Here is a 27966-nt window from a genome sequence, read left to right as displayed (position 1 = left end):
TAGTGCCCCCTTCAGCATCAGTCTTCCTGGATCCTGCTTTTATAGACAGAGAATTTAGTATTAATGGGGCTATACTGCCCAGGTGCACTCAAGTGCCATTATCATTATTAAATGCCATCAGGTTTTGCCTTATTTCCACCCATTATTGGCAGATACAATTCTCTTGCTACTCTCACGAAAGGGAAGGGGCAGCCAGCTCCAGTAAAAACCCACACCACAGCATGTAGAGCTGCACTTGGAAAAGCCCAGGGACCGGATCTTTTCCAACTATCAGGAAAGTAAACAAACTGTACTTGCTTTTTCTACAGAAAATATTTATTTGCAAGAAATGAAAAGCATAACATACTTAGCTACATACATGTTTAGGCTACAAAAGCAGGTAGTCTGTTCTCTCGTAGAATCAAGCAGACAATTTAAAAAGGAAAAACAGCAATTTTTTTCCACCCAATGGACATGTTTGCAGTGTGAACAATCAGGTTGGACCATATCCAGATGACAGCGCTTATACAAAAATAGAGAGGCCACTGAACACACATACACAGAGTTAAACAAACTTATGGCAAAAGAACAGAGATATCTGCAGTCAGAAGAGGCTCCAATGCAATTTACCAAAGAGCATAGAGGTGTGTGCTTTTTCACTAGTAACCCTGTCCTTTTCATCTCAGACAGTTTTAAATGTTTGCACAAACCCATATTTTTTCCACATGAACAGAGGGAAAGGACAAGATCAGCTGAAATGCCTCGGGGGAGTCACACGCAGAGTGACTCAGAGTCACAAGTTATTGTTTTGCACGGCCCAAGGCTTTGGCCCTGGATATGTATTTGTCTTCAAGATGGTAACACCAGGTAATTTACCCTCAGAGGGCCAAGGGAATCTCCGGGAAACTGCGATGTACTTAACATCACGTCGTGGAGCAGCTAAGGGCAGTAGTGCTCCCGGGGAAGGGGGGACCTTTAGATCCTCTCCCAGAAGACCAGCTCAACAAATCATGTTCCTCGAGCTGTCAGCTCCCAGGGGCCACTTTTTAAGGTTAACTTTCCCCATTTAAAAACAAAACAAAATTCAAAGCCATACTTCTGCATAACAAAAATGACACCCAAAGATACAATAAAACCTAAAGCTGTTTTTTTTCTTTTTGTATCAAGCCAGAGCTGTCCTACAGAAAGGCCAGACGATTTATGCTTACACACAAAATGACACAGTGCAACAACTTTCAGTCGAAAATTGCTAATAGGACAGACTTCAGACAGCAATTCTCACTACAGTTTTACAAGTGCTCAGTGATGCGGAATGTGAACAGGTTTCAGAGAGAAACACCTGGACTTCATGTTGCACCAAGTGGAATGTGCCCTGTGTGTTCAGGTAGGTGCCTTTATTTAGGGATGCTTACTACATTAAATAAACAACTCTGCATTTGTTTTCTTTTTTGTCATTGCTCACCATGCACACGTGCACAGGTACACACACACTCACACTTGTTCTTGCTAACTGTACAAATGAAGAAAGCAAGACACTGTTACATCAGCACCATTGAATTAAAATCTGATATGCAAAGTCAGATATGAGCAGAGTTCTGTTAAAGGAAACTGATTACCTGCCTCTCCTTCCCTGTCTCTCCCTTCCACTTGATTAATTATGGGCTGCTAAAGTTCAAAAAGGTTTTTGCCTGCTGTTTGGAAGGAAAAATGGCATACACCATAAAGGTCAGATATGCATAAAAAGGACTGCATAGTACTAAAGAGCAAGGGGAAGAGTAAAAATTAAACAAGGGGGTAACTAATGAAATCGGCTACCATTGCTTATTTATGGAATCAAGAACTAGCAAGTTTCCCTGTGACGTCAGGAGTCCCCTCATCAGCCACATCTTTCATCTTTTGTGTAAGGTAGGTGTACACATCCATCTTTCCCATGTTTTTTTCTCTCCTATTCAGTTCCAGCTCTTAGAGGAAGAGCACGGAGATGGGTTCTAGGGCAGAGGAGATAATGAAGAATATCGATACTCTGTTTTAGCATCACAAATGAGAGTCTCCTGCCAGGTGCAGTCTTTTCTACGTAGGAAGTCAACTCAGTTGTATACTATCATAAGGAAGAAAAAGGCCTAATATGAAAAGCACCAAAACCAATGGCAATTCTCCTCTCGATCCTGGAGTCTCCAGTGGACGCCGATCACCTAAACAATGCAATAGTAACTGAGCACACACCCTCAACAGATCCCCGAATGCCCACCATCATTTTACTGGCCATGAGAAAGCTACAATATCCTGGCCCACGGACTGAATCCTCACATCTTACTTGTAAAGCTCCAAACATGTAAGCCAGTTCATTCATCTTTGCAACCCCCAAAGTTGTTTATCCCCAACAGTACAGGGCAAAGCAGCAGCACACCATAGTACTACACTACTTATATAGGCGATTATAACTTTTTAAACTATAAAGTACTGACCTACCATTTCACCTTCAGAATACAAAATGTTCCCTTTCTAATTAATGACTTGAGAAAGAAATATTTTCGTCATTAGGAGTATAAAAATATTTCTTATTCTTCTGTTCTTAGCTGCGTGGGTTTTGTACAATGGCCTCTTGGCATTAGCTGGAATCTAGAGCCCAAATACTCAGTGGAAATCCCTCCCAATGTAGCAATTAGTATCATTCATTTACTTGACCTATATTCTAAATGCGTCTAGACAGAATTCAGTGCTGATAGTTTGGGGGATGGGAGTGGAGAGGTGGGTTGGTTTCTTTAGCAGGGAAAAAAAACAGAAAGTTTTTATTTCAGCTCTACATTAGAAAAAACAAGAACACATTGAGGCACATTGTTACACAGAGAGATATGGAAGAGGTTCCTTGCCCCTATAAATCAGACCTGCAGCCCCTAAACCAGTGAGAAGTGTGCGGTGTTCTATCAGCTGGGATCTGGCCTAAGAACCTCAGCCTAATGCATTATTAGTCTGTGCTGCTGAAGAATATTTAATAGTACATATGAAGTAGGAGAAATGCAAAGAACTAGAAATAGCCTGGGGAAAAAAACAAGCAAACAAACAAAAACCATAAACACACAAAAAAACCCCACCAAAAAAACCCACACGCTATCTACACATTGGTAACAAGGTTAGAACTGTCACATGCCCTCTGCTTTATACTTTTCAAATATATATATATATGTATATATATAATAATGCCCTACATACCTTCATAGCTTATCTCCCTAGAAGCAAAAATCCGACAGATTTAGACACGCTTTAAAGCTATGGGCCAAAAGGTAAGTTTACTAGTGTGTATGAAATAATGCAGACAAGCAGCTTAATGTTATAGCTGAAGACTCCAAGGATCTCTTAAGTCCTCTAGTGGAAATGGAAATTAAGTAGCACATAAAGCCTTTGCCTATCGTGTCCACACACACACACTATTCTACAGCACCAGGTCACTGATGACTGGAAAAAGTATACCGGCAGAAGACTTAAGACCTTAAGTAATATAGCTGAATTAATTAAAAGCACTTAGACTGGCATCCTCCCTGAATACACCTCACTGCCCTTTCCCTGTGCCCTTAACACTGAGCACATTCAGCTGCCTCTCCACACTGTCTGCAGTGCCTCAGCCTTCACATTTGGGTCACCCCTACACCGCTGGGGTTGGAAGGGCAATCGCACGTGTCCTGCCTCCTCTGTCCCCTTGCCAGGTATGTGCACGGGCACAAACCACCTCTGGAGACAGCGACAGCCTGTGGGTAGGTGACGACAGGTGATTTTTTGGCCTCTAGTATTTAGCAGAGAAACTCGTTCTACTAAGGCCCCTGAAGAAAAATCATTGCAAACGTACCAAAGCAAAGCAAAGTTTTTCCTTATTATAAAGAAGTAATATTCAACATAATAAATCCCTAAGCAATGTGTGTACTAGGTCAAGAGATTCCCCAAAAGAGTATCTTAAAATAACTTAAAGGATTACACAGATTAAGATTATAGAAATAGATTATCAAACAGTTACAAGAAAAATTGGTATTGCCATTCTGGCTTGGATGAATTAGTTCAGAGGCTTGACCCAGACTGTGGCCAGTTTAAAATGCTCCAGATGAAAACATGACTATCTCCCAATCAGATTTGAAACATCATCTCCAAATTAAGCCAACAAAATGGCAAAGCTTTAATGGTGACTAGTGCAGTACGTTTCAGAGTGGGGGGGTAGTGTTTGGGTTTTGCAAAATTATCCGTCTTTTAAGGACAGAGAAATAATTCAATTTTGGTTTTAATACAGTGAAGTCAGCTGTGTCTGCAATGGCAGGTGATCCATTTAACTGATGAAGGGCATGAGCTCAAGCAGAGCGGCCGCCTACTTAGGCACAGTGCAAAACGCAGGACTGATCAGCGGTGTTGTGCTCCACAGCCTGGGCCCTCTTTGGCAGAAGACTTAACCATTCAGTTGCTCTCAGAGGTGACAAACCATGGGTGCTTGGAAAGAGAAGGACCATTTAAGGAACTTTCTAAGCTGTGACCTTGCCCACTTACACTGACCAACCAGTGTAAGGTTGGGAAGGGTCAGTCCCAGCCTTTTCCTGTCACTTTGTGGACCTCAAGTGGCAAAGCAATGCAGCCATCCCTTGTGGCACCCACTGGTGTTCGTTATTTATGTGAAGCCTTAAACCATTGCTCAAAAAAGCCCATACAAAAGCTGCTGGTGGATACTGGAATGGTGCAGAGGACCCAGCAGGATCACTGTAAAGGGAAAAAGGCTTTGAGGAGGAGACTGACCCACGCCAAGAAGGGAACACTTGCAAAATAGACTACAATGACATTTCTCCTCTCATTGCTACCACAGGTAAAGTAATAAAAAGGCACTTGCACAGAAGAAAAGGGCATTACCTAGGAAGAACGTCTGTATGCCAAAACTCATTACAACTTCACGGAGTCAGGCACATGTTTCACTGTCACTAATGTGAAACACCTTAAAATGGCACAGTTCTGACTGATCCACAGCCTGCTGTAACCCACCTAATTATTTCCATTAATTCCACTGGGTTTTGAGTCAGGCCTGAGGGTGGCAAAATAGGCTACTGAAGGAAGAAAGTCTAAGGAGAATGAAGATCAAGAAAGGAGCTGGTGTGGCAGCTGCTGTAATAAAATAGAAATGCAGTATTTTACAAAATAGAATATTTGCAGGAAATATCTACTGTACATGGTAAAAAATTACTTCTAAGGCTACATTAATTTTTCCCTTATTTATCATTAGGAAAAAAAAAAAGAAAAAGAGCTTCAAAATTTTTAATTATTTTAAAAAATTGACTACTTCTGGTAAACTATAGAATAGCTATGTGCTAGCCTGCTGAATTAGGATTTTCACATCAAATCCATCCTCAATGGTCCATGCAGAGACATGACCACAGTACCAAGAGAGGGAAAATCCTTAAAGGCACCAGCTACATGGGACAAGGAGGAAATAAAGCAGGGAGAAAAGTACTGGACCAGGATCAAACCTGAACACTGCTCTTGGCTTTTCCATTGAACTCCCTATATGCCCAGCTCATCCCTCTCTTGCCTTGTCTGCTGCCTACATACTTAATTCCTCAAGTCAGGGGCTGTCTTGCCATACAGCTAACATGGTGTCTACCACCTCCAGTTGGAGTTTTGGCTAATCGGTTGGTCTAAGATCACATCTCTAGAAAAGGAGGTAAGAGGAAGATAAGACCCATGGCTGTATTTTAGGGCAATTCAAGTTTGGAGAGGAAGGGGATATTTGTGTGTCTGATTTCAGAGTTTGCCCAGACCACTTGTAGGGTTAGGGAAGCTCAATTCTCTTCATTGCGACCGCTTGGAAACGATTTTGCAAAGCTAATAAATACTATTTACAACAGTAACAGGAAGATGGCAAGGAAAGGAAAGGAAAACAAGAAAATCTGGGACCCGGTCTACATAAGAAATTCCATCAACGCATCTCAAAGCCAATAAATTAAATCCATATGGTCCTCTCAGGAGGCACTTCTGGTTTAAGCCTTACATTGATTTTGTTTGTTGGGAAAGAACTGATTTAAGCTAAATAGATTAGTCTTAAGCAGACTAAAGGACATCCATCTAAAACATTGCATCAATTTAACAAAAGCTGCTTTCCAAACAGGTTTAGTTAAACTAGTGTAATTCTCCTACACGGATGAAGTGTGAGAAGACAGCAACTGATCTTTGCTTGAATTCCACAAGGGTGGAAGCAGTAGGGAAGCCTACGAGGACTGCTTTCAACCCAGAGAGAAACCTACCCCACTAAATGATAAAGGGGCTGGAGCGGAGAAAAGAGAAAGAGGTCAGGATTCAGCAGCATCACTGCCCACCACTCTCCCACCTCTGTTGTTAACTGAACTGTATCAGAGCCCATTCTTGTTCCTTCAGAAGCAGACTACGCAATATGCTCCTCAACCGCCCAAAAGGCTCAAGTGCTGTAGGCCAGTAGGCATGGAGCTGTGGCTGGATTCTGAGCAGCAGTATGCTGCATCTCCTCTTTCTCTCAGTTCCCTCTCCCACAAAACCTATCACCCACACACTCCCATCAGTTTGGCATATTCCACTCTGCTACAGAATGTCTTTGTGCTCAGATTAGGATGTGTGCGTGCACGTACAAACACCCACCAGTCACCGGCACACTGCTGGCATCATCTGCCATCATAATTCAATCCCACCCTTGCAAGTATCAGGCAGGAAAGGAATAAAAGCAAAGACAGGGACTGTGTGTGAAGTGAGGAGTTACAAAGACAAGAGATCCCTTCTGCAGTTACAGCCTCACCAGTCAATGCAGAAGTTGAACTCCCTCTCTTTTGTGCTTTGGTTCACTGAGGATAACAAATCAGGGGGACTTTGGTTGAAAATATGTGGGAAAGAGTGAAATAAAAAAAAAAAAGGCCTTTTTTTATTTTTAAGAGGTGGCATTGACTCTTCTATCTATTTCAATTATCTTCAGTGTTTCATTTCCTTCTAGTTCGGCGTTGACTCTGCAGGGAACAAAAAAAAACAAAACAACAAAGGTTAACACTAATAGTTAGTAATTTTTAAAAGTGCATATCCTGCTTGAAGTGGCTAATGCTAAAAAGGCACTCAGTATTTACCAGGTACTTGTCAGCTGGAGTATGGTAACACACTGAATTAGTCATCTCTTTGGCTCTAGGTATAACTTTGAAACAAGGGCTCAGAAGGCATGCTTGGGGCAATGTTCTTCTGTTCGGTGTGCTTGCTACTCTTTGGTAGCAGAGACCAAGACCAGGGCTAACGGGACAGTGGCAGGACAAGAAAAGGTGGCGTGGAAAGAAAACTGCACACACATTTAAACCAGTGAATCTCTCTCTTTGCAGAGGCCCCAGAAAGATTGCATTTATGCTAAAACAAACAAACGTATGAAGGAGCTCTTTGTTAAGTAGTTCAGATAACTTCACAGGTCTGTCTCTTAAGATTGAGTACTGCGAACTTTCCACAGTAATGCCTTAGTAAGATCACTGCTGCAAGAAACTCCAGCTCTTCACACCATAACCTCATAGAAAGGCCAGTGAGTCACAGCCTCACACTTCCACCCAACTGGCAAAAGCTTATTCCTTTAGGAGACACAGAAGTTAAGTGCTTAAAGAAGTGGGTAGGCACAACTAACAGTCTTACAAGTGTCAGGTTTCTGGCAGAAGCACCAAGTTTGGTAGCTGTATTATTACAATATTGTTGCAACCGCTTCTCCAGAGTAACAATAACTTTGCCTATAAGCTCTCCAGATAGAGATCACACTCTTACTTCACGTCTCACAGTGCTCAGCACAGCTGAGCCCCCTAGTCTTACTTTTGGTCTCCAGGAACAAATGACAGTGATGCCCAACACCTCTGTGACAAGCAGCTCACCCTACACTCACCTGTGCTGCTGCAGGCCCAGCAGCACCGATTTCTCCAGCCTCGTCTCATTGGCTATTGTGAACTGCATGATATCATCCTGCTGCGTCCCTGGCATGGCCTCCAGGGACAGCGCTGTGTACTTGGAGGTGTCTGCTTGCCTGTCATTGCGATCTGCAAAGGAGATCGGGCTTGACGACTCCTCCAGTTGATGAGGCTCTTCATAAATTAGCAGACTCCTTGACCTCACTGCATACAAAGACAGAAGGCAAGAAGAGATGAGGAACAGGCAGCTCGGAGAATGGCCCTGATCACTGAAAGAAATGGAAGCCATCAGAGCAGAACTGGAGCCGCAAAGGTGTTTTCATAGTGATTAACTGGTAATTTGATAGCTGAGGAAAGATACCACAGTAATGGTCCAGGTAGGGATCAAAAAGCACTGAATTATTCACAAAACAAGAACAAAATGAAACAATTGCTTCGATAATACATATTGAAAACAACTGGCTCATTATGGCTATATAATACTAACGGTTTCCCACTCAGCCCTTGGACTCTTTGTTGACAGTGCCAAAAGACGCACCAGACAAAATCAGTTGCACATTTTAACAGTGTGAACATTTGCTATCAAGTAGAAATCCTGCTACCTTTTACAGACCACTAGCTTTAGCTCCACAAACAGAAACGAAACTGCTTTAAACAGCAGCACCATGCAGGCTAGTGGGAAAAGGCTTTGCCTATGGATATAAAGCCTTCTGCCACCCAAAGAGTTTGCCAAGCTATCCTTCAAAAGACACAGGTTTATCACAGAGTGACCTGTTGAGGAGCAGGAAAGCAAGAAGTGCTTGAGGAGGGGGTTAGGGATGAGGGTGGAAAACAAGTGTCAAAGCACAACCAAGCAGGGAGCCAGACTGGGACAGTTGCCACTTACCGATGGAGTCTGTGTAGGACTCTGGTGAGGAATGCTGCCTGGGCAACACCATCTTTGTAGCAGAAGGATACGGCCCATAGCTCTCAGAGAAGCTGCCAAAAACTACTGCAAAGCACAGCACCACCATCTGGCAAAGGGAGGATGCAGAAGAGGTAAGTGCACTAGCCCTTGGTCCACACGTGCACATCAACGCAAAGCACATCTGATACTTTTTTAAAACAAATCATCTGAGGCTATTTCAATCACTGCATACAGTGTCTTTTAGTAAAGGTACATATGCAACAGAAATGCAGTGTTTTAAAGGGCAGATTTCAATGCTGGAGTTTTTTTTTTCAATGTCTGACATCATTTTGGCTTGTAGCCTTATTTACTCTCAAAGCCGAAAAGCGGACACAACCACCACGTGTGTTTTATAGATGCTGTTGGGAATTTCCAGGGTTATTTTTGCTGCTGGCCCCAGTCTTGCTTCAAAGTGATAGAGGGGCTGGCAGACTAGGTGAACAACTCAGGCCTTGAAAATTATTTCCATCAATTTACAGCACTAGTATAAAGAGTACTTGCTGGCTGAGTGTAAGGAGGGAAAAAGGAAATGTTTCATTCTAATCCTTTTCTTATCCTGCCTGCTATTATTGAAATAGGCCAGAGGAAGATTTATAGCCTTTATCATATTTTTATTTGGATGAACAAGTTTATTTTTACTGATATCAAAAGAATTGGGCTCCAAAGGTCACCATTGTTTTCATTTTACAACTCTAGACATGATTTCTCACACACAATATTGTAGAAAATAATAAAACAGGTCACTCAGAGGAGCAGTGTTCCTTCTTTCATCACTGCAGCATTCAATCAAAAGCACAGGCCCAGTCTCCTCCAGAATGTAATGCCTTCCCACCACCATTAATCTTCATCAGCCAGGAGTCTCATCGACCTCAAAATTAATTGTCAAATTTTGAAGAGAGGTTTCCCAAGCCGAGAACTTGCAAGTGAGGGGTTTTGCAGAAAAAGGGATATGCCTTTCAGCAGTGGAAAAAGATTCTCATTCCCCTACAATTCCCAGCTTTAGGGACACTCACCATAAGACAGGTCCCTGTCTGTGTGCTAGCTGCCTTACATGAACGGGACACTTTCCCAGCAACCATGGCTTGGAGTCTCTGCAACTGCTGCAGAAGCGTTCTGGAAAGCAAAGACAACAGATAAGCATCTACTCGCTGATTAAACAGCGTTTTGCTTCATATTCCGCACCTGGCAATAATACAGCATTTATGACAAGGCACAGATCATTAAAGTCCTCCTCTCGAGGTTACTAGCTAGGAATGATTTAGTTTTATAAGATTTTTCATGTATTAGCACTGGATCTTTCAAAAAGATTTTCTGGCTTTCCCTCAACTGATGTCCCTGAACAATTACTTCTTCAGCACTTTCAGAAGATTCTTGTAAATAAAACCTGTAATTTCAGTGTTTCTACAAGAAACAATTCTGCTAAGTGTACAAACAACTGAAATTGCTCTATATACAAGTGACTAGATGCAGATACAACCTGGTTCTGCATCATGAATTCAGTAGGAGTTTCACCATTACGTGAAAAGGTGCAGAAGTAAGTTTATAGCTGTTCTGGCTGGTGGTAAAGGCATACAGCTACCTCCTTTTTCTGAAAACTTGCTGTACAGTGGTTTGGACCACATGCTGGACCATTTTCAAAGAGAAGGTCTTAAAGCTAGACATAGGCACAGACTTCATTTCTTATAAATTCATTTATTAAATAAAGCATTTTATTGCAATATGCTAAATCCCCCAGGAGCTGACAAAAATCACAGATGCTTGAAGTGGCTACTCTGCCTGTGTCTTTCAGAAGTCCCAACCACAAAGAGCGGTCAACTGTGATGGCAATTCTGTTCTTCTTGGAGTCAACAGTCCCAGACCAGGAAGGTTTTCTGTCTTTCCGGCTGTTTTACTTTTGCTGTATCATCATCAATGACTACAGTTAGGATACTAGTAATTTACATGGGAAATTATCTCAAAGAATGATTGATATAGGGTTATCACAGAAGTTTTCTTTTGTTTTCATTACAGTTTTTTAACAAATAAGGAGTAATCCAAATACTTGCCCTAGACACAATCAAATATAGTACAATTTGCATCTGAATGTTAACTTTGCTGTTTGTTTCCAGTTTTACTTTTCGTTTCTCCTATAAGTCTCACAATCTAGTGCAGAGGGTAACCCCCACAACACTCCAGACCAAAGCTTTGGAGGCTGTGACGTCAAATGCTAAAGCAAGAGGCAAGGTTAGGATGTCAGAGAAAATAGAAGGATTATTTTCAGATCAAACTGGCTAAAAGCTAATTGTAGGACAGACCCAGAGGTGCCTTCACAGCTCAATATACACTTGTCTGCCTATTATTACGGATTTTTTTTAATCACCAATGCTCACTGCTAATTAGGGTTTAATGAATTCAAGGACTTCAGGAATGCGTTCTGAAATGAGCACAAAGCATGCTCACAGCACAGATTTATCTGGGCCAGAAAATCCTTCTCAACTTATTAGGGAAGGATGTCTCGCGTGCTCTTGAGAGCATGGTTTATTCTGCAACTCATTATTTAAAAAAAGAAAGTGATTAGTCTAATTCAGTCCTTTATTCACTATTACAGAGTCCGCAGGTAAATTAAGAGATTAAAACACTGTCCATCGTGTAAATGAGACCATCCTAATTCCCTGCTCTCTTCTGCATCTTTCCCCACCTCTTCCTCCCATCCACTACATGGCCTAGGGTTTGCAAAGACTTGCATACATGATCCATATCATTTCCAGCACAGAACGTGCTGTATATCAGCGTTGCCACTCTAGGCACTATACATATACACTATAAAGCAATGCCTTTTTAACCCTGAAGTTTCTGTGCTGTTGCAGAAGACTAAATTTTTCCCCCGGTTCGGGACTGAGTCACCGGGCTTGACACAGAACAGCTCTATGGAGCGAGGAGGAAGGAGTTCTCTTCCTCCTCATCAGCTCGGGGGCTGGCAGCAGCAGCAGAATCCTTGAAATGCTGATCACTCTTACCACTTTTTGTGGAGGCGTCAGTGAGAAAACAGCTAATGGCTGGTGAGGAAATCAACAGAGAAGAGGCAGTTCTCCTCATTTTGCTCATCTCTGCCTTTTTGTGTCCAATTAAAAAAACCTGCTGGGCAGAGTGGGCCCGGCAAGCTGATTCCAAAACATTCTCTTTTTGGAAAGTATAATTAGGCAGGTATTCTGAGGTCTGCTGTACACATGGAGGAAGATCCATCACCCACCTTGTTTACCAGCTACCTTAATGTAAAATGTCTTTCTCCTCCAAGTCATTATCTGTTTGAGCAGAGCTATTGTTGCCTTCTCGGCAGACAAGGACTCAGTGTTGTGAGCTGCCAGGCTACCGGTGCATCTTCAAACTAAGAGCAAGAGCCAAGGCAATATCAAGTTTGTTTGTTCAGAGAGGATACCAGTTTATCCTGGCCCCTGCCAAAATGGGCACTCCTTGGTGCTTTTATTCTCTATTTGACCCTGGAATGGTGGAAGACCAGATTCCAAGGCCAAAAGGTCTCCTTTCCCATGCAAAAGCTGCCTTCGTTGTTATTGGACAGCTGCAAGGATGGCCTGGACTGAGAAGGGAAAGGAGCAGCTCTCTGTTCTATAGAGCAGCAGCTTATGTTAAAAGAAGATGCTCCCTCTAAATAGCAGCAGGAAGGCCACAAATGCTTTTAGGGAAACACACTGCCTGTGGCTAAGTCCTAAAAGGAGAAAATAAAATCCCAAGGTAGTGTGCATAAGGGGGTTTGCACCCACAGGGATTATTTTCATTGTGTCTGACACATTTCCCAGTGATATTCAATTAGAGGGTCACCTCCGTAGGAGGTGCGAACGTGCTTTCACGCTTTTCCCTGCCAATGGAAGCACCTCATAGGAAAGCTGCAAAGTGACTGAAGACTCCTGCTCCCCCTTCCACACACTGCCAGCAAAATTCACTCTGCCTGTGATGTCTTGTTTTTGTGTGCACATCCACCTATTCATCTTCAGACGAGTCCCTTTCACCACCAAAGTAAGGAACAAGTCAAAGCGTCCCCTCTGCTTCCAGTGACAGTTTGATTAAGGAGAGGAAATTTGTCACTTCAGGACCTAGCCACCTGGGAGGCTTCCTCAGTTCAATGTCTATGCTTAAAATCCAACATCTATTTAAATAAACAAAAAGACAGCTTCTAGGAGACACCAAACACTGTTTATTTTGATCAAGATTTTTCAGAGAATTTATCTACTTAGAGAGTAACAAAAAACCTACTTTCGATAAGGAGAGAGAAAAATTACTCTGTCTGCCATCTCTATACACAGATTCTTTCTCTGCCTGTCCTATTTGTAGGAGAGTAAGTCTCAAGTAAAGGTTTTCACTGAAAGACCAGAATACCTTAAAGCAGAAAAAAAAATCCACAATTAGACTTACAGAGTAAAAACCCAGCAAATTTCATCAAAGATGTTCCAGCATAAAAACACTACCCTGCTGCTTTGAGAACAAGGAGTCACTTGCTCCAGGGCTGCCACATTTTGTCAACTATAATAAGGGTGGTCTTAACTGAAGTGCAAGGTATCTCACTGAAGCTTAAATGCAGATCATTCACTCCTTGAAAATGACTCGGTAAAATGGCTTTACCAGCCATGCAAATCAGTGAAGACCCTCAAGATCATAGAGTCCAACCATTAGCCTACCCTGGCACTAAACCATAGCATCATTTTGACTGGAAGAGAACCTCAAGATCGTCGAGTCCAACCACTACCCCAACTCCAGCACTAACCCGTGTCCCTGAGAACCTCATCTCTACATCTTTTAAACACCTCCAGAGATGGTGACTCCACCACTTCTCTGGGCAGCCTGTTCCAGTGCTTCACAACCCTTTCCATGAACCAGTTTTTCCTAATATCCAATCTGAACCTCCCCTGGTGCAACTTGAGGCCATTTCCACTTGTCTTATCACTTGCTACCTGGGAAAAGAAACTGACACCCATCTTGCTACAACCTCCTTTCAGGTAGTTGCAGACAGTGATAAGGTCTCCCCTCAGTCTCCTTTTCTCCAGGCTAAACAGCCACAGTTCCCTCAGCCGCTCCTCATCAAACTTGTGCTCCAGACCCTTCACCAGCTTTGTTTCCCTTCTCTGAACTCTCTCCAGCACCTCAATGTCTTTCTTGTAGTGAGGGGCCCAAAACTGAACACAGTATTTGAGGTGTGGCATCACCAGTGCTGTGTACAGGTGACGATCACTTTCCTAGTCCTGCTGGCCGCACTATTCCTGATACAAGCCAGGATGCTGTTGGCCTTTTTGGCCACCTGGGCACACTGCTGGCTCATGTTCAGCCATCTGTCAATCAACACCCCCAGATCCTTTTGCACCAGGCAGCTTTCCAGCCACTCTTCCCCCAGCCTGTAGTGCTGCCTGGGGCTGTTGTGACCCAAGTGCAGGACTCGGCACTTGGTCTTGTAGAACCTCATACAATGGGCCTCAGCCCATTGATTCAGCTGGTCCAGATCCCTCTGTATGGCTGTCGTATCCTCCAGCAGATCAACACTCCCATCCAGTTAGGTGTCATCTGCAAACTTACTGAGGGGGCACTCAATCCCCTTGTCCCAATCTTTGATAAAGAGATTAAACAGGACTGGCCCCAATACTGAGCTGTGGGGAACTCCACTCGTGACCGGTCACCAGCTGGATTTGGCTCTGTTCACCACAACTATTTGGGCCCAGCCACCCATTCCTCTCACACCCTGTGCTTTTTGAGACAGTAGCACCCCACATATTCAGATGCTACTGAAACCAATGAGAGCCTGGCACATTTGTGCCTATAGGACACATACTCATGTAATAATGTGCTTCCTTAGTTTTGAGAAACCTGCTTAGAAAGGAACTTGGATGCGTTTCTTTTAAGGGACTGAGTCACATAAATTAGGAGAGGAAACATATGCTAGTGTTCTAATACTAAAGATGCCAAAAATGCTGCAGTCACCCACTAAGAGTAATGAGAATTAAAAACTCCCCTGTATCCTGATCTCCAGACTCCTGCCTTGCATTTTAAGATGCATAAATGTCAAGGGAGATGCTTCTGGATGCAAAGAACTTGACCACATCTGCATCTTTTACATTACATATTTTCAGATCCAGAATTTCAGGCAAAGGCAGGCCCTTGGGGAAGATTCTTCTAAATTTGTTCATGTTACTGAGAATAATGTAGGAACATTTTTACCACAAGAAATTCTACTGTTTCCATGGTTTGGAGCCAGATTTTTAAATGCAAGGAGGGTTTCCCTAAAGCCTTAGGTATGTATCTGTGCAAAATGTGTTCTATATATAGAATAACATGCTCTAAAAAACTGATTGCACCTACTGAAAAGAAACTCTGCTGTACAACAGTTGTGTTTTGGAAATTGCCCTTCAGTTCTTCTCAATTCTAGCCAGACTATAAAAACATGATACTGACTAACAGCACATACATGTGCATGAACTGTTAGCTAAGCAGCGATAGCCCAATTTTCCAACAAGGTAAAAACCCAAGTTTGCCTTCATCCACACTTAATGCATCAACATTTTTACAGGTAATCACTGCTCTTATTTTCCTGTTATCTTTCTTGCACTCTTAGAATTTTTCACAATGAGAAAACAGCTCTGATGTTTGTAGGTCTATTTTTAGAGAAGACCTTCAACAACATCTTCAGTTTTTACTGCTTTGAACACCCCAAGTTAAAGTCAATTGGGGCTCTGCTTTGGGCATATTAAGTAAGGTACATGTGTGTATAACTGTGTGCTAGGGATTTTGAGAAATAAAGTCCTAAACATTTAAATTTGGATATCCAAAAATAAACTGACACTGCATAATTTTGACCATCACTGCTTTGAACTTTGATTCCTGACTGTACACAGGAGATGGAAGTACCAGCTGTAGGATGCCGTGAAGACAATTTCTGAAACATTTGGTCCGTTTCTGGATGCCATATCAAGGCTCTGTGCAAATACCACTGAGAAAACCAGACATTCTCAATACACCATATGAAATGGATAATGTACATTAAACAAAGTCCTGGAGACATTCTCTGAATGAGACAGTTGCACAATTATACAATAAATAAGAAAAGCGGCTCTTTGGGGCTAAGGTGAAAAAAACCCATAATGTGGTATGTTATGTAACTCAGGCTTGATGAAAACAGGCACTTTCAGAAATTTCTCAGTACTTCAATTTGAAGCCTTAACAGAGTTTAGGTACAGTTTGTATCTAAATAGCCAAAACAGCATCACCATGAATTGCAAGAATTTCTGTGCAGAGGGTCAGGAACATCTGCTTCTCTGCAGGAGATTACAAATCAATATCAATGCTATTGCAGTGGGAAGAAAACAAGGCAACTCATCCCACATGCGCAAAGTATGAAGGATTCAGAGATAATATCAGTTCACTAAATATTTTTAGAACATTTAGCATGCGAGAATTGAGATCATCAAATAATAAAGAGGATGCTAAAGGTCCTGTCTAAAAGAACAGACAATACCAATAAACCTGTTCTCATGATCGCATCCACAGTAACTCCAAGATGGAAAAAGCTGGCTAAGTTTATATGAACTGGGGAGAACAACTCTAGGCTTGACAACTTCTTGTCCCTGAGTAGCTCATCCACAGCTGCACCTTTCCTTAGAGCAGCTGGCTTCAGCACCTCCTGGGACAGATCCTGGGAAAGAAAATCCTACTCCACACCTACAGAACGATTCCTGGTTCTTTTATGCAAAAGCCCTGGAGGAAGCTACAGGAGGCACAGAAATGGCTTGGCTCTCTTCAAACAAGCAGCAGATGTCTTTATGCATGAGCAGTGTGTGGGAGACTCTCCAGCAAATTGCAGTGCTACAGGGTCTGGCTCCACGAAATTAGAGATTGGATCCGGAGATTAGAAACAACACATGTCACTCAATTAGCAATACATTGGCTGCCAGAAAAGCTCTAGGGCCATTTTTCGTGATCGTGGGTCTTATCTTCAAAACCCAGCCTCCTCCCACACTTCAGTGCTACCATCATGTTCAATGCTAATATTCAACCATCACGACAAATGCCTCTAACTAGAAGGTGTTAACAGTGGACTTATCTAGTACCTACTCATTGGAATTTGCCATCATTTGAGAACACTCGGAGCATGATCCATGATGGACATTTTTAAATGCAACTCCACTCTCAGTTAACATTAGATTAAAAGCTTAGCTATCAAACATTTTCTGCCATGTGTCCTTTGAGAAAGCCAGCACTGAGGCACCCACTTCTTCGGAAATGAAGAAACATGAAGTTGATTTTTTCCCTCTAAATGAAGGAAATCCTGGGGTGTGAGGTGGTTAGAAGGGTGCACAATAATTGCAATGACATGTTAGTTCAGAAGGAATTAATAATGACTCTTCAGTGCTATAATTTCTGGATGTCTCATGTTCCAGGTCAAGGTCTCCTGTCAAAACAGTCTTTCACTAAATAAAGACAATCTGGAGAGTTGGGCTGTAGTTTTTAGTTTGCTATGTGTCACTAATCATGTTTCCTTGTGCAGTGGAAGAGCACAAATAAGAGTACTAGAAGATTTTCCAAGCACACCACAGGCTAGGGAGATAATATAAGACCTCATCAAAGCCTCTATGTGTTACATCACACTGCAGTCACAATAACTGGCCTTCTTCATCTTTCTTTGACAATAACCAGACCAGATACAGCTATCACACTTCAAGCAATCTCTTAACTTTCAGATTTTCATTTTTCACTGTAATATCATGCTACAGTTTTGTTTTATTCCCTTCATACATTACCTGTTGGTATTCTCCAGGACTTCAACCTTCTTACGCAGCTCACTATTTTCATTTGAACAAGTTTCAACTCTGGAGATAGCACAAGAAAAGAAAGAGGAATGTAAAAAATCAATCATTTATTAAACTTGCTTTCACAGAGATGTCTGTGGTCTTGCCTACACTTAATGAAAAGTTATACCAATGAGCTTTAGTCATAATCTTTAATCATACTTCATGGTGTAAAAGATATTGCAAAAGACACTACTCCCTGTGGAGCACCTGCTTACAGTGCTCAACTACACCCCAGCAGGTGTGGCTCACTCAGGGTGGGCTGTAACTACTTTTTGCCTCTTGAAACAGCAACAGCAAAGACCCTGCTCAGACTTTCTCTGTGCATCAGGCCATGGGACAGATACTTTTAAAGTTACAGAACATGCTGTATTTATGTCGCTAGCAAGTATTTTGTGCAAAGGTTTTCAATGTCTGCATTTCATTACTAGTATGAGGCACCAAGAAATCTAGCGAATGCTATGCTTCTGAAATCAGAACCTCGAATTTCAGGTGTGAAGAGTATTCATTTCCAAGAGAGTGATCACTTCCACACTGCTCCTGGAAACCCCCTAAACTAAAGTTGGTTATCATATGGCATGCCACATAAGAGGCCCAAGTAAAAATATAGGGCTCCTAAAAAGACAAACATGACCAGCTGTAATAGCTTCTAGAAGGAAAAAGGTAAAGGGAAATAGCTTTGGTATCTGTATGTATATGGTGGACTTTCACCAGAGCAACTCTGAGAAAGCAAGACTCATCCATAAAGAGATAAGAAGAAAAAAAAGGAAATTACATGAAGGATATCACCAAAGATGGTGCAAGACATTTAACAGATCCATCTGGTGAAATACATAAGAGAAATACTGGAATACTTGTCTGTTGGAATAAAGATTAACTTGGGATATAAATCACTAACTGGGAGTTTGGCTCCTTCCCTCTAAAGGAAATCAATGGGTCACATGCTGTTTTCCTGAGTCCTGCTTATTTTCCTAGGCAGTCTTGACTCACCCACTCCCTATTTCTGTCTCCATCTGCACTAGAAGACAGAATATGTTTGCTCTGAATCCACCTTTCCCTGGACGTTGCCTACACACAAAGCTAACAGACTTGCATGAGGGGGAGGCTGACAGCAGATGGGTTTTGCCTTATTTAAGGTTTGAAATCTCTGTTGGCACGTTAGCGACGTGCTGGAGGTAGACACAGCTATGTATGCAGCACCCCAGCGCACGTACAAGCAGAAACCAGGAGAAAGGCCTTTTCTCAGACACAACCACGAGATGGCAGCTGGCACTCTGTGCACAAAACAGTCCCAGCATCAACAGTTGGATCCCTTCCCAGTCCAGCAACCAGTGCTATTGGCCCGCTTGAAACAGGAAGGAGGCTGGCTTACTTCTTTTCCAGGCTGTCCATGTATTCTTTCTTTTTTCTTCTGCTTTCCTGGGCAGAGATCTAAGGAAAAAGGAAGAAAAACACCAAATATTTGGATAGGGAAAAAAAAAAAAAATCAACTAATAAACTGGTAAAAAGCCCTGATGTTATTAGATTCAAGTCTCTGTGCTGTTCTCACTTCTATTCCTGGTAAGCAAAGCACTGACTTGGTCTGTTTTCACATCCTGAAGCAAGACTGCTCCTCTCAGTAGTAGGAAAAAGATCATTCCTTGCTCTTACCAAATAACCTTAAAGTAAATCAGTTTTATCTGGAAAGAATAGCCTAGGACAAACACTAAAAGGTGATCTCAGGACAATGTCCTGTATCTGGCAGAGGAAAAACCCATCCATGTGCTAGACAGCAGCTTTGTAGAAAAAGACTTGCATGTCTTGATGAACAACAAGTCAGACATAGGTCAGCAATATGCCCCTGTAGCAAAGGTGGTCAACTAGATCGGAGTCTACACTAACAAGAGTGTAGTTAGCAGGTTGAGAGAAATGGTTCTTTCCCTCTATTCAGTGCCTGCAAGACTATAGTTGAGTACAATGTACAGTTTGTAGCTCTGAAGTAATTTTGGATGTACAGAAGCAAGCCCAGAGGAGGACCACTGCTATAATAAGCATGCTGGAGCACATGACACATCAGGAAAGGCAGAGAAAGCCAGGTTTGCTCAGCTTTGAGCAGAGAAGGCTAAGGAAGGAATTCTATTGCTATCTTCTACTATCTTGTGTAGCAAAGGTGATGTCAGAGTCTTCTCAGAAGCTTACAGCAAAATGGTAAGAGGCATCAAATACAAGTTGCAACACAGGAAATTCCAATTAGGCATTAAGAATTCTATCTATTTTCTTTTACCACAAGAGTGGCCTGATATGGGAACAGGTTGCCCAGAGATGCTGGGGATTCATCACCCTCTGAGACAGTAAAATGTGACTGGACAAGTCCCTGAACAACTTGCTCCAAGTTGACCCTGCTTTCAAAGCAAAGGGTTGGACCAAAGGATCCAGAGATACTTTCCAATATAAATTACTATGATTATAAGAAAGTGGTACATTAAATGCACAAAGTCACTTCCAAAAATCTTGAAAAAATATACTACAAGACCAAATTCCAATTTAGTGTGGGCAAATTTACTCCAGTGTCTGCAAAACCAATAACAGAATGCATTAACCTTCAAAGATGTGCTAATATCCTCTAGAACAAGTGAGCTGGTCAGGTCTGAAAAAAAAAATGCTTTCCTCCCTATCACTAGGTTCTTCCCTATGTTGGAAGAAAGTAAAGACTCATAAGGTACTTCACAGCCTTGGTATCAACCATTCATTTAAAGGTCATGGAATTCAGTGATCAAAAGACAAAGGCACTGAAATACACAGTCATATTTTAAAACATGAATCAATGGAAAATAACACCTTAATCAGCACAGAAAGAATACAGAGGTCTTCGCTTACCATAAGGGTGGGATTGTACTATTTTTAAAATGGAGCCAAGCAACAGCAATTTGATACCCTGCTTGCTAAATACTCTATTGTTCATGTGTTCAGGTAAATACCCAGACAGAAGCACACTGCCACAGTGACAGATAATTTGATGGATGTGTTTAGGAACAAAGAAAAACACTTTATTAAAAGACAACTTAAATCATTCAACAATACCACAGAGCATTACTGCATAATTGTTGCAGGACTTTTTAAATGAAGGATGAGCTGGAATTCCTACCGAAGCCAACTAACATTTACCTTGTTCTTTATTTTCCTGCGGATTTTCTTCAGCACTTTCTCCTCTGCTTTTGTCAGAGGCAGTTTGGTAGGGATTGGATACCCCTCTGCTATCAGTGTCCTCTTCTCCTCCTCTGTCAGGATAAGTGGGCCGGTCCCCTGTAATTTCTGGAAGTATCATAGAAACAAAATACTATAACAGCAAGTGCACACAGCCATAGAGAAAAGGGTGTTAGGGAAGAGAGGCAGCAGCTCTCCCACTTTAGAGAGGCCTCTGCTTACTAACACAGCAACCTCTTGTGATTGGGAATGCATAGAAGGGGAAGACCTTTTAGACAGCTTCCATGCAGAGACTGAACCTTTGGGACAGGATTCTCTCAACACAGTTGTTCTTGGCCCAGCTTTGAACACATTGAGACCAACAGTAAAACTTCTCTTGGCTTAAACAGGGAGACAAATGAGAAGTACTACTGAAAATCCCTCTCAGAAGATCACCACTTGCTTTTGACAAGACAAGAGAACAAATGCAGATCTACCAGAGACAGGTTAACCCAGTAGGGCTGGGCCTTAATGCAAAACACAATCCATGGTGGGAGAAACCTAATAACACTGTTGAACCCTGTTTCAACTTAGAGGAGAGGCACATGCTGTTCTCTGTGGGGAGAGAGCAGACCAGTGAGCAAGAACTACTGGATCTGCAGTTTTGACCTGAGATGGATTAAGCTAAAGAACAACAGAAAATCAGCAAATCCATGGCAAAAAAAACCAGTAATTAAAAACAAACAAACAAACAAAAACAAAAGAGAGAGAGAGATATGCTAGAAAAAGCCAGCCCAACTTACATGTGGTGCAGTCAGGAGGGGGGAATTGGAGAGCGCTGAAGTTGTGCGTGATGTCACTTTAGCCGTGGCTTGTAGTTGGATTGGACTTGAAGGAGGGAGCGATCTAGCCGGGCTCTGTCCTCCTTCAGAGTCACTGCCATGGCTGCTGGGAGGGGTTGGAGGCAAATGCAGAGGATCCACTGCTAAATGGCAAGAGAGACACAGACCACAAGGTTTTGAGGCTCCAATTCAAATTCCCACTAGAGTTGCCACCACCACCCAGCTTCCAAGGCTAGGAGTGTCTGCTAAAAAATGGATGAAGCAAAAATGGCAGCTTGAAAGATTTTCAGAGGTCTCCAAAGAAGGAATGAAATTCAGCAGCTATCTTTATGTTCAACAGACAAACCAGGGCTCCACACATATGTTCCAGTCACTTCTGTCTACAGTTTCTTCTCCAAATGCTTTGAGGTTTAATATAATCCTCCAGTACAAGTCCCCTGTCCCTGGGAAACCACATTAACAGAAGGGCTCTGAGCCAGTATGCTTTCTCTCCAAAAACAATAGTCTTTCTTAAGCTTGCTGTGGATTAAATAAATCACCAGTATTTTTCAAGAGAAGGCATCACATCCAAGGTGTTATACGAACAGGGAGGAGAGAAATAATCTGCCTCCTAAGGACCTGGGTTTGGCACAGCTGGGAAGAAGTGACAACCTAGTGACAGCAAAGGCTTTAATGTACTGATGGAACAGGAACAGCACAGCAACCATCACAGGAACCTCTCTCACACTGTGCTATCTGTGGCCATATGCGAACTTATACTGCACTTGCAGCCAAAAGAACCTGTGCTATAACTGGCAAGCCAAGTGCTGTTTATGACCAAGTGAGTCTGAACCAAGAGAAACAGGGCAATGTCTCACCAACTCATATTACATGGACAATTTAGCAGATGTCCAAACCAGCCATAACTAAGTCAATTTTTTCTCCGAGATAAATTTACAGCAATGAAAATTGGGAGTAGGAAGATACAGGGCTGAATTTGCCACCTTCCACTCCTGTTGTACTTTGCAAATTTGAGCTGAAAAGATCAAATGGGCACTGGGGGAGGAAGGAGGAAAAATAGTAACAAAAAATAGCTATTATGTAGGAGCTCTTTTTTGTCTAGCATCTGAACTCTAGTAGTTGCCAGAAGAAAATACACACCTGAAAAAACAGCAAGGCCTTTAATCCCACAAATTGAGCAATCAAACCTATGCTCTCGTTTGAGATACAGCCTCCCTTTTTCCACCTGCTACATTATTTGCTTCTCTCCCTAGAGCAGTTCTATTTACCTACACAAATGAATTCACTAACAGAGTATCAAATGTTCTTAGACAAGATGCAGTTATCTGCTCAAATTTCAGCCCAAATATTTGGCTCTTTCAAATTTTTCTTGGGTTAACATATTACGTGTCACAAAACCCCATTTAACTTTCAGGGTAGGGATCATTGCTCCTTCTTTCTCTTTTATAGATTAGTTCAAAGGGATCCTGGTGGTTCTTAAAAACTCTGCTAAGACTAATATGCTGCAAACAGATGCCCGTAGCTTTTAATTTAATGTAAAGTCGCATCATTGCTTTTGTATCGAGGGTTAGAACAGTAAAGTTTCCACTCTTCATGCTTTCTATGCCTACAAAGAGAAATCGATCAAATGGATTTCTCTTCTAGCCTAAATAATCCTGTACTTTAAGGATTCAAGCTCCCTCCAGCAACTGTACAATTTTTAATATGCTATAGACAAAAAAAGGGATAATTTTCTTTCTGATGAGCAAGAGAAAAAAAAAAGAAAAATAAACACATAAATGGGTCAAAGAGAGGATGGCTCTTCAGCAGTCCAAGCTGAATCCCTACAAGGCAACAGCTTCAGCCTAAAGATTGAGGAAGCCAAATATTTAATCAGTGCAAAGTACATTCATTGACCATTCTGGTTATCTCCCCCCTTTGCATTTTGAATTGGTAATTAACAGACCTTCCTTAGAAGAGAGATTCAGGAACTGATCCACTTCATGGGGCTCCAATTTAATCTCTGGAAGAACTTTCTGGCCAAGTGGTTTCATCTAGAAAAGATAAATAAACAGCATGAAAACCCAAAGCACACATCTTTAAAATCTTAATAGAAGGATGCAAGGATGACTTCTCCATAAATGGAGAGGTTTCCCTCTCCTGTTCTGCTACAGGCAAAGCTTAAACTGCTTCACAGTTTGCTAAACCAAGCTATGGATAATATTGACCTGACTACTCCCACTGTGGTTTTTCTTACTACTATATTAAGCTAAATAAAAGATTATGCCTTGCAGATGACATTTCAGACTGAAAGCCAGCATGCAACCCACTCAAATTACTTCTCTTAGCAACAGGGCTGCCGTTAGAATTTGCTGGACCGCACAGTCTGCTTGAGCAGAGACAATCACTCCTGGCAGTAAGAGAGAGCTTGTGCAAGACCATTGTCATCTGGGAGCAAGAGCAAGGTGTCAGTCACTGAGCACCAGATCACCAGACCCAAGTTCATTTCATAGCATGGAGGAGCAGGAAAAGAGACAGTCATGGCTGACTAGAGTTTGGAAGACACCTGGCTTGCCCTGTGGCCAGGGCTGGGACATCAGGCTGCCGAGCTGTTGTCCAGAGTCTGCCTGAATGCTGCAGTCCCAGGCTTGAGGAAGTCAGACTGGCACATCAGTGTGCTCATTGCTGCCAAAAAATCTCTCTCAAAAGCCTGTGTAACTAATCCGTGCAATGGTAATGAGCCACCAGCTAGTCCCAATATGCTATTTGCAAATCACGGCATCCCAAACTACAGCAGGACCACATCCCGGGGACAGGACATTCAGACTAGAAGAGGACTACGGGAGACTTGTGTTTAATTTTTTCAGTTTCTCATAAAATAATTTCTGTTGCACATATTTCTGATCCACATCTAAGTGGAAACATTTATTTTCAGCATATACGAACTCCACCCAGCCTGGACTGACATCGCACCCCAGGGACTAAGAACAGTCATGCTTCTTCCTCCACTGAGCGAGGACTCTGGTGAGCCAAACCACAGCCAAACTAAACCCTTGAGAATGCTGACTGGCTGCTCCAGCTATGGTCAGAAAGGCATCACAAATGTTCCTTTTGAGGCAGGTTGGTGTGGAAGCAGCAGCAGCAGCTTGAAATGTCAGAGCTTCATAGATGTGGCCAAAGTGACCTAGCAAGCAAACAGGGTAATTCTCCAGTTGTTTCAAACAAGGAGTCTTGTTCTCATTATGGGAAGGCACAACAGCACTAAAGACACTTAGCTTGTCACAGGCTTGCTTGGGCAAATAGGTTAGTCAATTCTGGTGGGACTGGTTCATTAGAAACTGTTTAAATATTTTTAAAACTAGCATGGAAGAGAAAGCTGTGCATCCAACCATTAAGACATGAAGATGCAGGTAAGTGTTTTCAAACACAAGCTCTTACAGCAGCAGTGGGACACCAGCAAACACTAAAAAACATAAAAGCAGACTCCAGTGTGCACCCTGAGTTGACTACTTTGGGCATCAAGGAGGCTACAATGTTATGCAGAGTTTTAGGAGAATCTGTAGCAAATTGTGCAGAGAGGAAAACAGAAAGTCTGCATGTACCAGGGCATCCGTCTGTAGCTCAGATTGTTCCCCATCCAGCGACGTGGCCGTGACAGTGAGACTGACTGAGGGAGCAAGGCCTGATGTTTCACACAACACTGGCTCAGTCTTTATTGCTGCTGGAGTCAGCTCCGTACCCAGACACCATTCCTCATTTTCCAGGTCACCTGCCAGGGAAGGAAATTGGACACCACATGTTTAGGTCAGAGACAGAAAGACTACAAATGAAAATAATGTCATCCCTCCTCCAGAGAAGGGAAACAAACACAGAAGGCATTTCAGTCTATCAACAAAACTCTGCCCTTACTATTCAGCTCTCTGTCAATGCAGACAACTGTGCCATTGCAGGGCTGTAACCTAATCCTAGCCCCAGGATACAGAGAGGAGCAGGGAGGAAAGACACGGAGCACTAATCACTGCACATTGCCGAAAGCTGCTAACACATAGCAGAACAAGACTAAACAAGCCACTGGGTAAAGCAGCCAGGGAGCCATGTCCTACACACGCTAATGCCTGCTGACTCAGTTTTGTTCCTCCGTGTAGAGATAGCATTCAGCCACACTTCTGCTCCTTCTACTACTTGCAATCATCAAACAGCTGCAGCGGTGATATTATACTTCTAAGAATAAAGGATTTTTCACACATTTCAAAATTTTCCCCCCAAGGATTCATTTAGTAAGTATGAAAGAGGATAAAGGCTTTGATGATTTCACAGGAGCATCAGAGTCGTGGTGATCATGTTAATCTCCTCCCCAGAGCCTCTGGAAGTAACAGCACAAGATGCATATTTTGACTGGTAGCAACAAAACCTGCAACACACGTTGGCAGAATTGTCCCCTAGCTCCACTTACTGCAGGCTCACTAATCAGGAGAAAGCCGTGCAGCTCTTCACTGGACAAAGCTGAAAGGTTTGTCTTGCACTGTCAAGAACTGGAAGAAGGTTGGCATGGTAAGTTGGTAGCTCCCCATTTCTATTCATGAGGCAGCCACTGTTTGGCTTGCTAAAAAGGGACTTACTCTCCCAGGGCTTAGGTAAGATATAGGATCAAGAACATCAAGAACTTAGAAGGACTCAACCTTCAAAACAATTCTGGAATGCTATTAACCACCTCACTTTAAAAAAAAAAAAAAAAAAAAAAAGAGTATATATATATATATATATATATAAATCAAATGCATTTTTGGTAGTTGCGATTCTGCCTTAAAAAACTTCCCATCTCTATTGCTAGAGTTCAGTCACGTAAATTCTTTTATCTTGCAGAACAGCAACCTATATCAGCTGTACTGCATCCCAGGAGCACACAGTGCAGTCCTCTGCCGCAACTCGTCTGTAGTTGTAAGAAGCATTTCCATAAATCAAGCAGCTGGAATTTGAGGCCAAATATACATAAGAGAAAAGAGCACGGATCTTCTTTTTCCCAGCTTTCTCCTGCCTTCATACAGAGTATTTACAGAATTAAAGCAGAGAGCAAGCATGTACACGGCATGGCTAGTAAACAGCAACAGAGCTCTGAATGAACTGCACACTGCATCAGCACGGTGGGAGGCAGCCAGGGCACTGTGGCTGTGCCACCAGCAGTCTGCAAGGCTGACACAACACCCAGCTGGACGTATCATGCCGGTGAGATGTCAAGCGAGTTCAGCTACAAACAAGTAACAAAAATAAGAGTGGGTTTACAGCCCCCGTGCTGCTGGCGGTCTTTGTTATTAAGACCACACACATATACAGCACTGGGCACAAGCTAGGTGACTGGAAGAGTGGAGAAGTATGTACATCTCCAGTGCTAGTAATTACTTTGTGGTGGGACCCAACCTCCACCGCTTGGCAAGGAAGGAGGTAATTTGAGTAAAGACACACTAAGGACTTAAAACTGAAAAATACGTATCCTGTAATCAGAAGCCTAAGAACAGCGAGCCCAGCTCTGCCCAGAGAATTAACTGTACAGCGAGAGCTAAACACTGTATTTAAGTTTCTGGAGAGCTCACTTGCAAAGCTTTCTGGGAAAGGCAGAAATATAAAAATAGAATTATTTATGAAAAAAGAGGTAGCATTGTCTAAATATTAACTCAGGAGGGAGGACACTGCTCTCTTTCAACCCTCCCTGCACCTCTCTCCTCACAAACACGAGTGCGCAGCTCCCTGCCAGCTGACTGCAATTAAGTATTCAGTGGATCTGTGGACTCCCTCTAGCTCGCTGTGTGTGGATCATTCCGATAAGAGCTTTAAAGTACTGCCTTCGCCTGGAAATCCAGAATGCCTTGTCAAATGCAACTTTCAAATGCCTCTTTGGATAACTTCTGCCAAAACCTCCCCCACATCGTGTTGTGCAGAGCTTCTACTTGGTGCCTCTCGCACCTCTGGGTCAGGCTACACGGTGGCAGTGCTATCATCTGTCATCTCCTTTAGACTCCCTTTGGGAGGGAAGGCTATATATAAATGAGAGCTACCAGTGAAGCAAGCAATTAGCCCTGAACTTTCTGAGATTTGTATCATCATGCAAGGAGAAATCTAGCCGTGGGTGCCCAGTGAAACAGGGTATGTCCTCTAAGGTTGCACTTTGTGATGTTTATCACCTCTAATCCCCAGACTCATCACGAGGATGCAGCTGCTGTAAGGCAGCAAGATACTCTGGCCTTCAGCCAGTCATTTTACTCCCCTGGAAGCTGACTTTGCTGATTAACCTGACATCCCTGCCATCACCACTTAGATCTGCACAAACTGCTCGG

At 42.6% G+C, this 27966-nt stretch overlaps 1 protein-coding gene across 2 annotated transcripts in view; it reads right to left on the bottom strand.

Moving 5' to 3' along the window:
• Positions 1-293: 293 nt before the first annotated feature.
• The window catches only part of CREB3L2 (cAMP responsive element binding protein 3 like 2), an 83225-nt gene continuing 55552 nt past the window's right edge, over positions 294-27966 (bottom strand). Inside the window, exons 3-12 of one of the 2 annotated variants that reach the window (XM_065038742.1) lie at positions 25240-25406; positions 23604-23691; positions 21620-21798; positions 20799-20945; positions 19027-19085; positions 17607-17675; positions 9846-9945; positions 8773-8899; positions 7865-8090; positions 294-6968 (exon numbers count right to left, since the gene is read on the bottom strand). In XM_065038742.1, the coding sequence (XP_064894814.1) occupies positions 6893-6968; positions 7865-8090; positions 8773-8899; positions 9846-9945; positions 17607-17675; positions 19027-19085; positions 20799-20945; positions 21620-21798; positions 23604-23691; positions 25240-25406 (1238 nt within the window). In that variant the 3' untranslated portion in view covers positions 294-6892. Of the gene's footprint in view, positions 6969-7864; positions 8091-8772; positions 8900-9845; positions 9946-17606; positions 17676-19026; positions 19086-20798; positions 20946-21619; positions 21802-23603; positions 23692-25239; positions 25407-27966 lie in introns of both variants that reach the window. The other variant, XM_065038736.1, reaches the window with a different exon arrangement.

Source organism: Columba livia, chromosome 1 (assembly GCF_036013475.1).
Source record: "Columba livia isolate bColLiv1 breed racing homer chromosome 1, bColLiv1.pat.W.v2, whole genome shotgun sequence".
Taxonomy (NCBI): Eukaryota; Metazoa; Chordata; class Aves; order Columbiformes; family Columbidae; genus Columba; species Columba livia.
The sequence above is the reverse complement of the archived record's forward strand: the minus strand, read 5'-3'. Positions and strand labels throughout refer to the sequence as shown.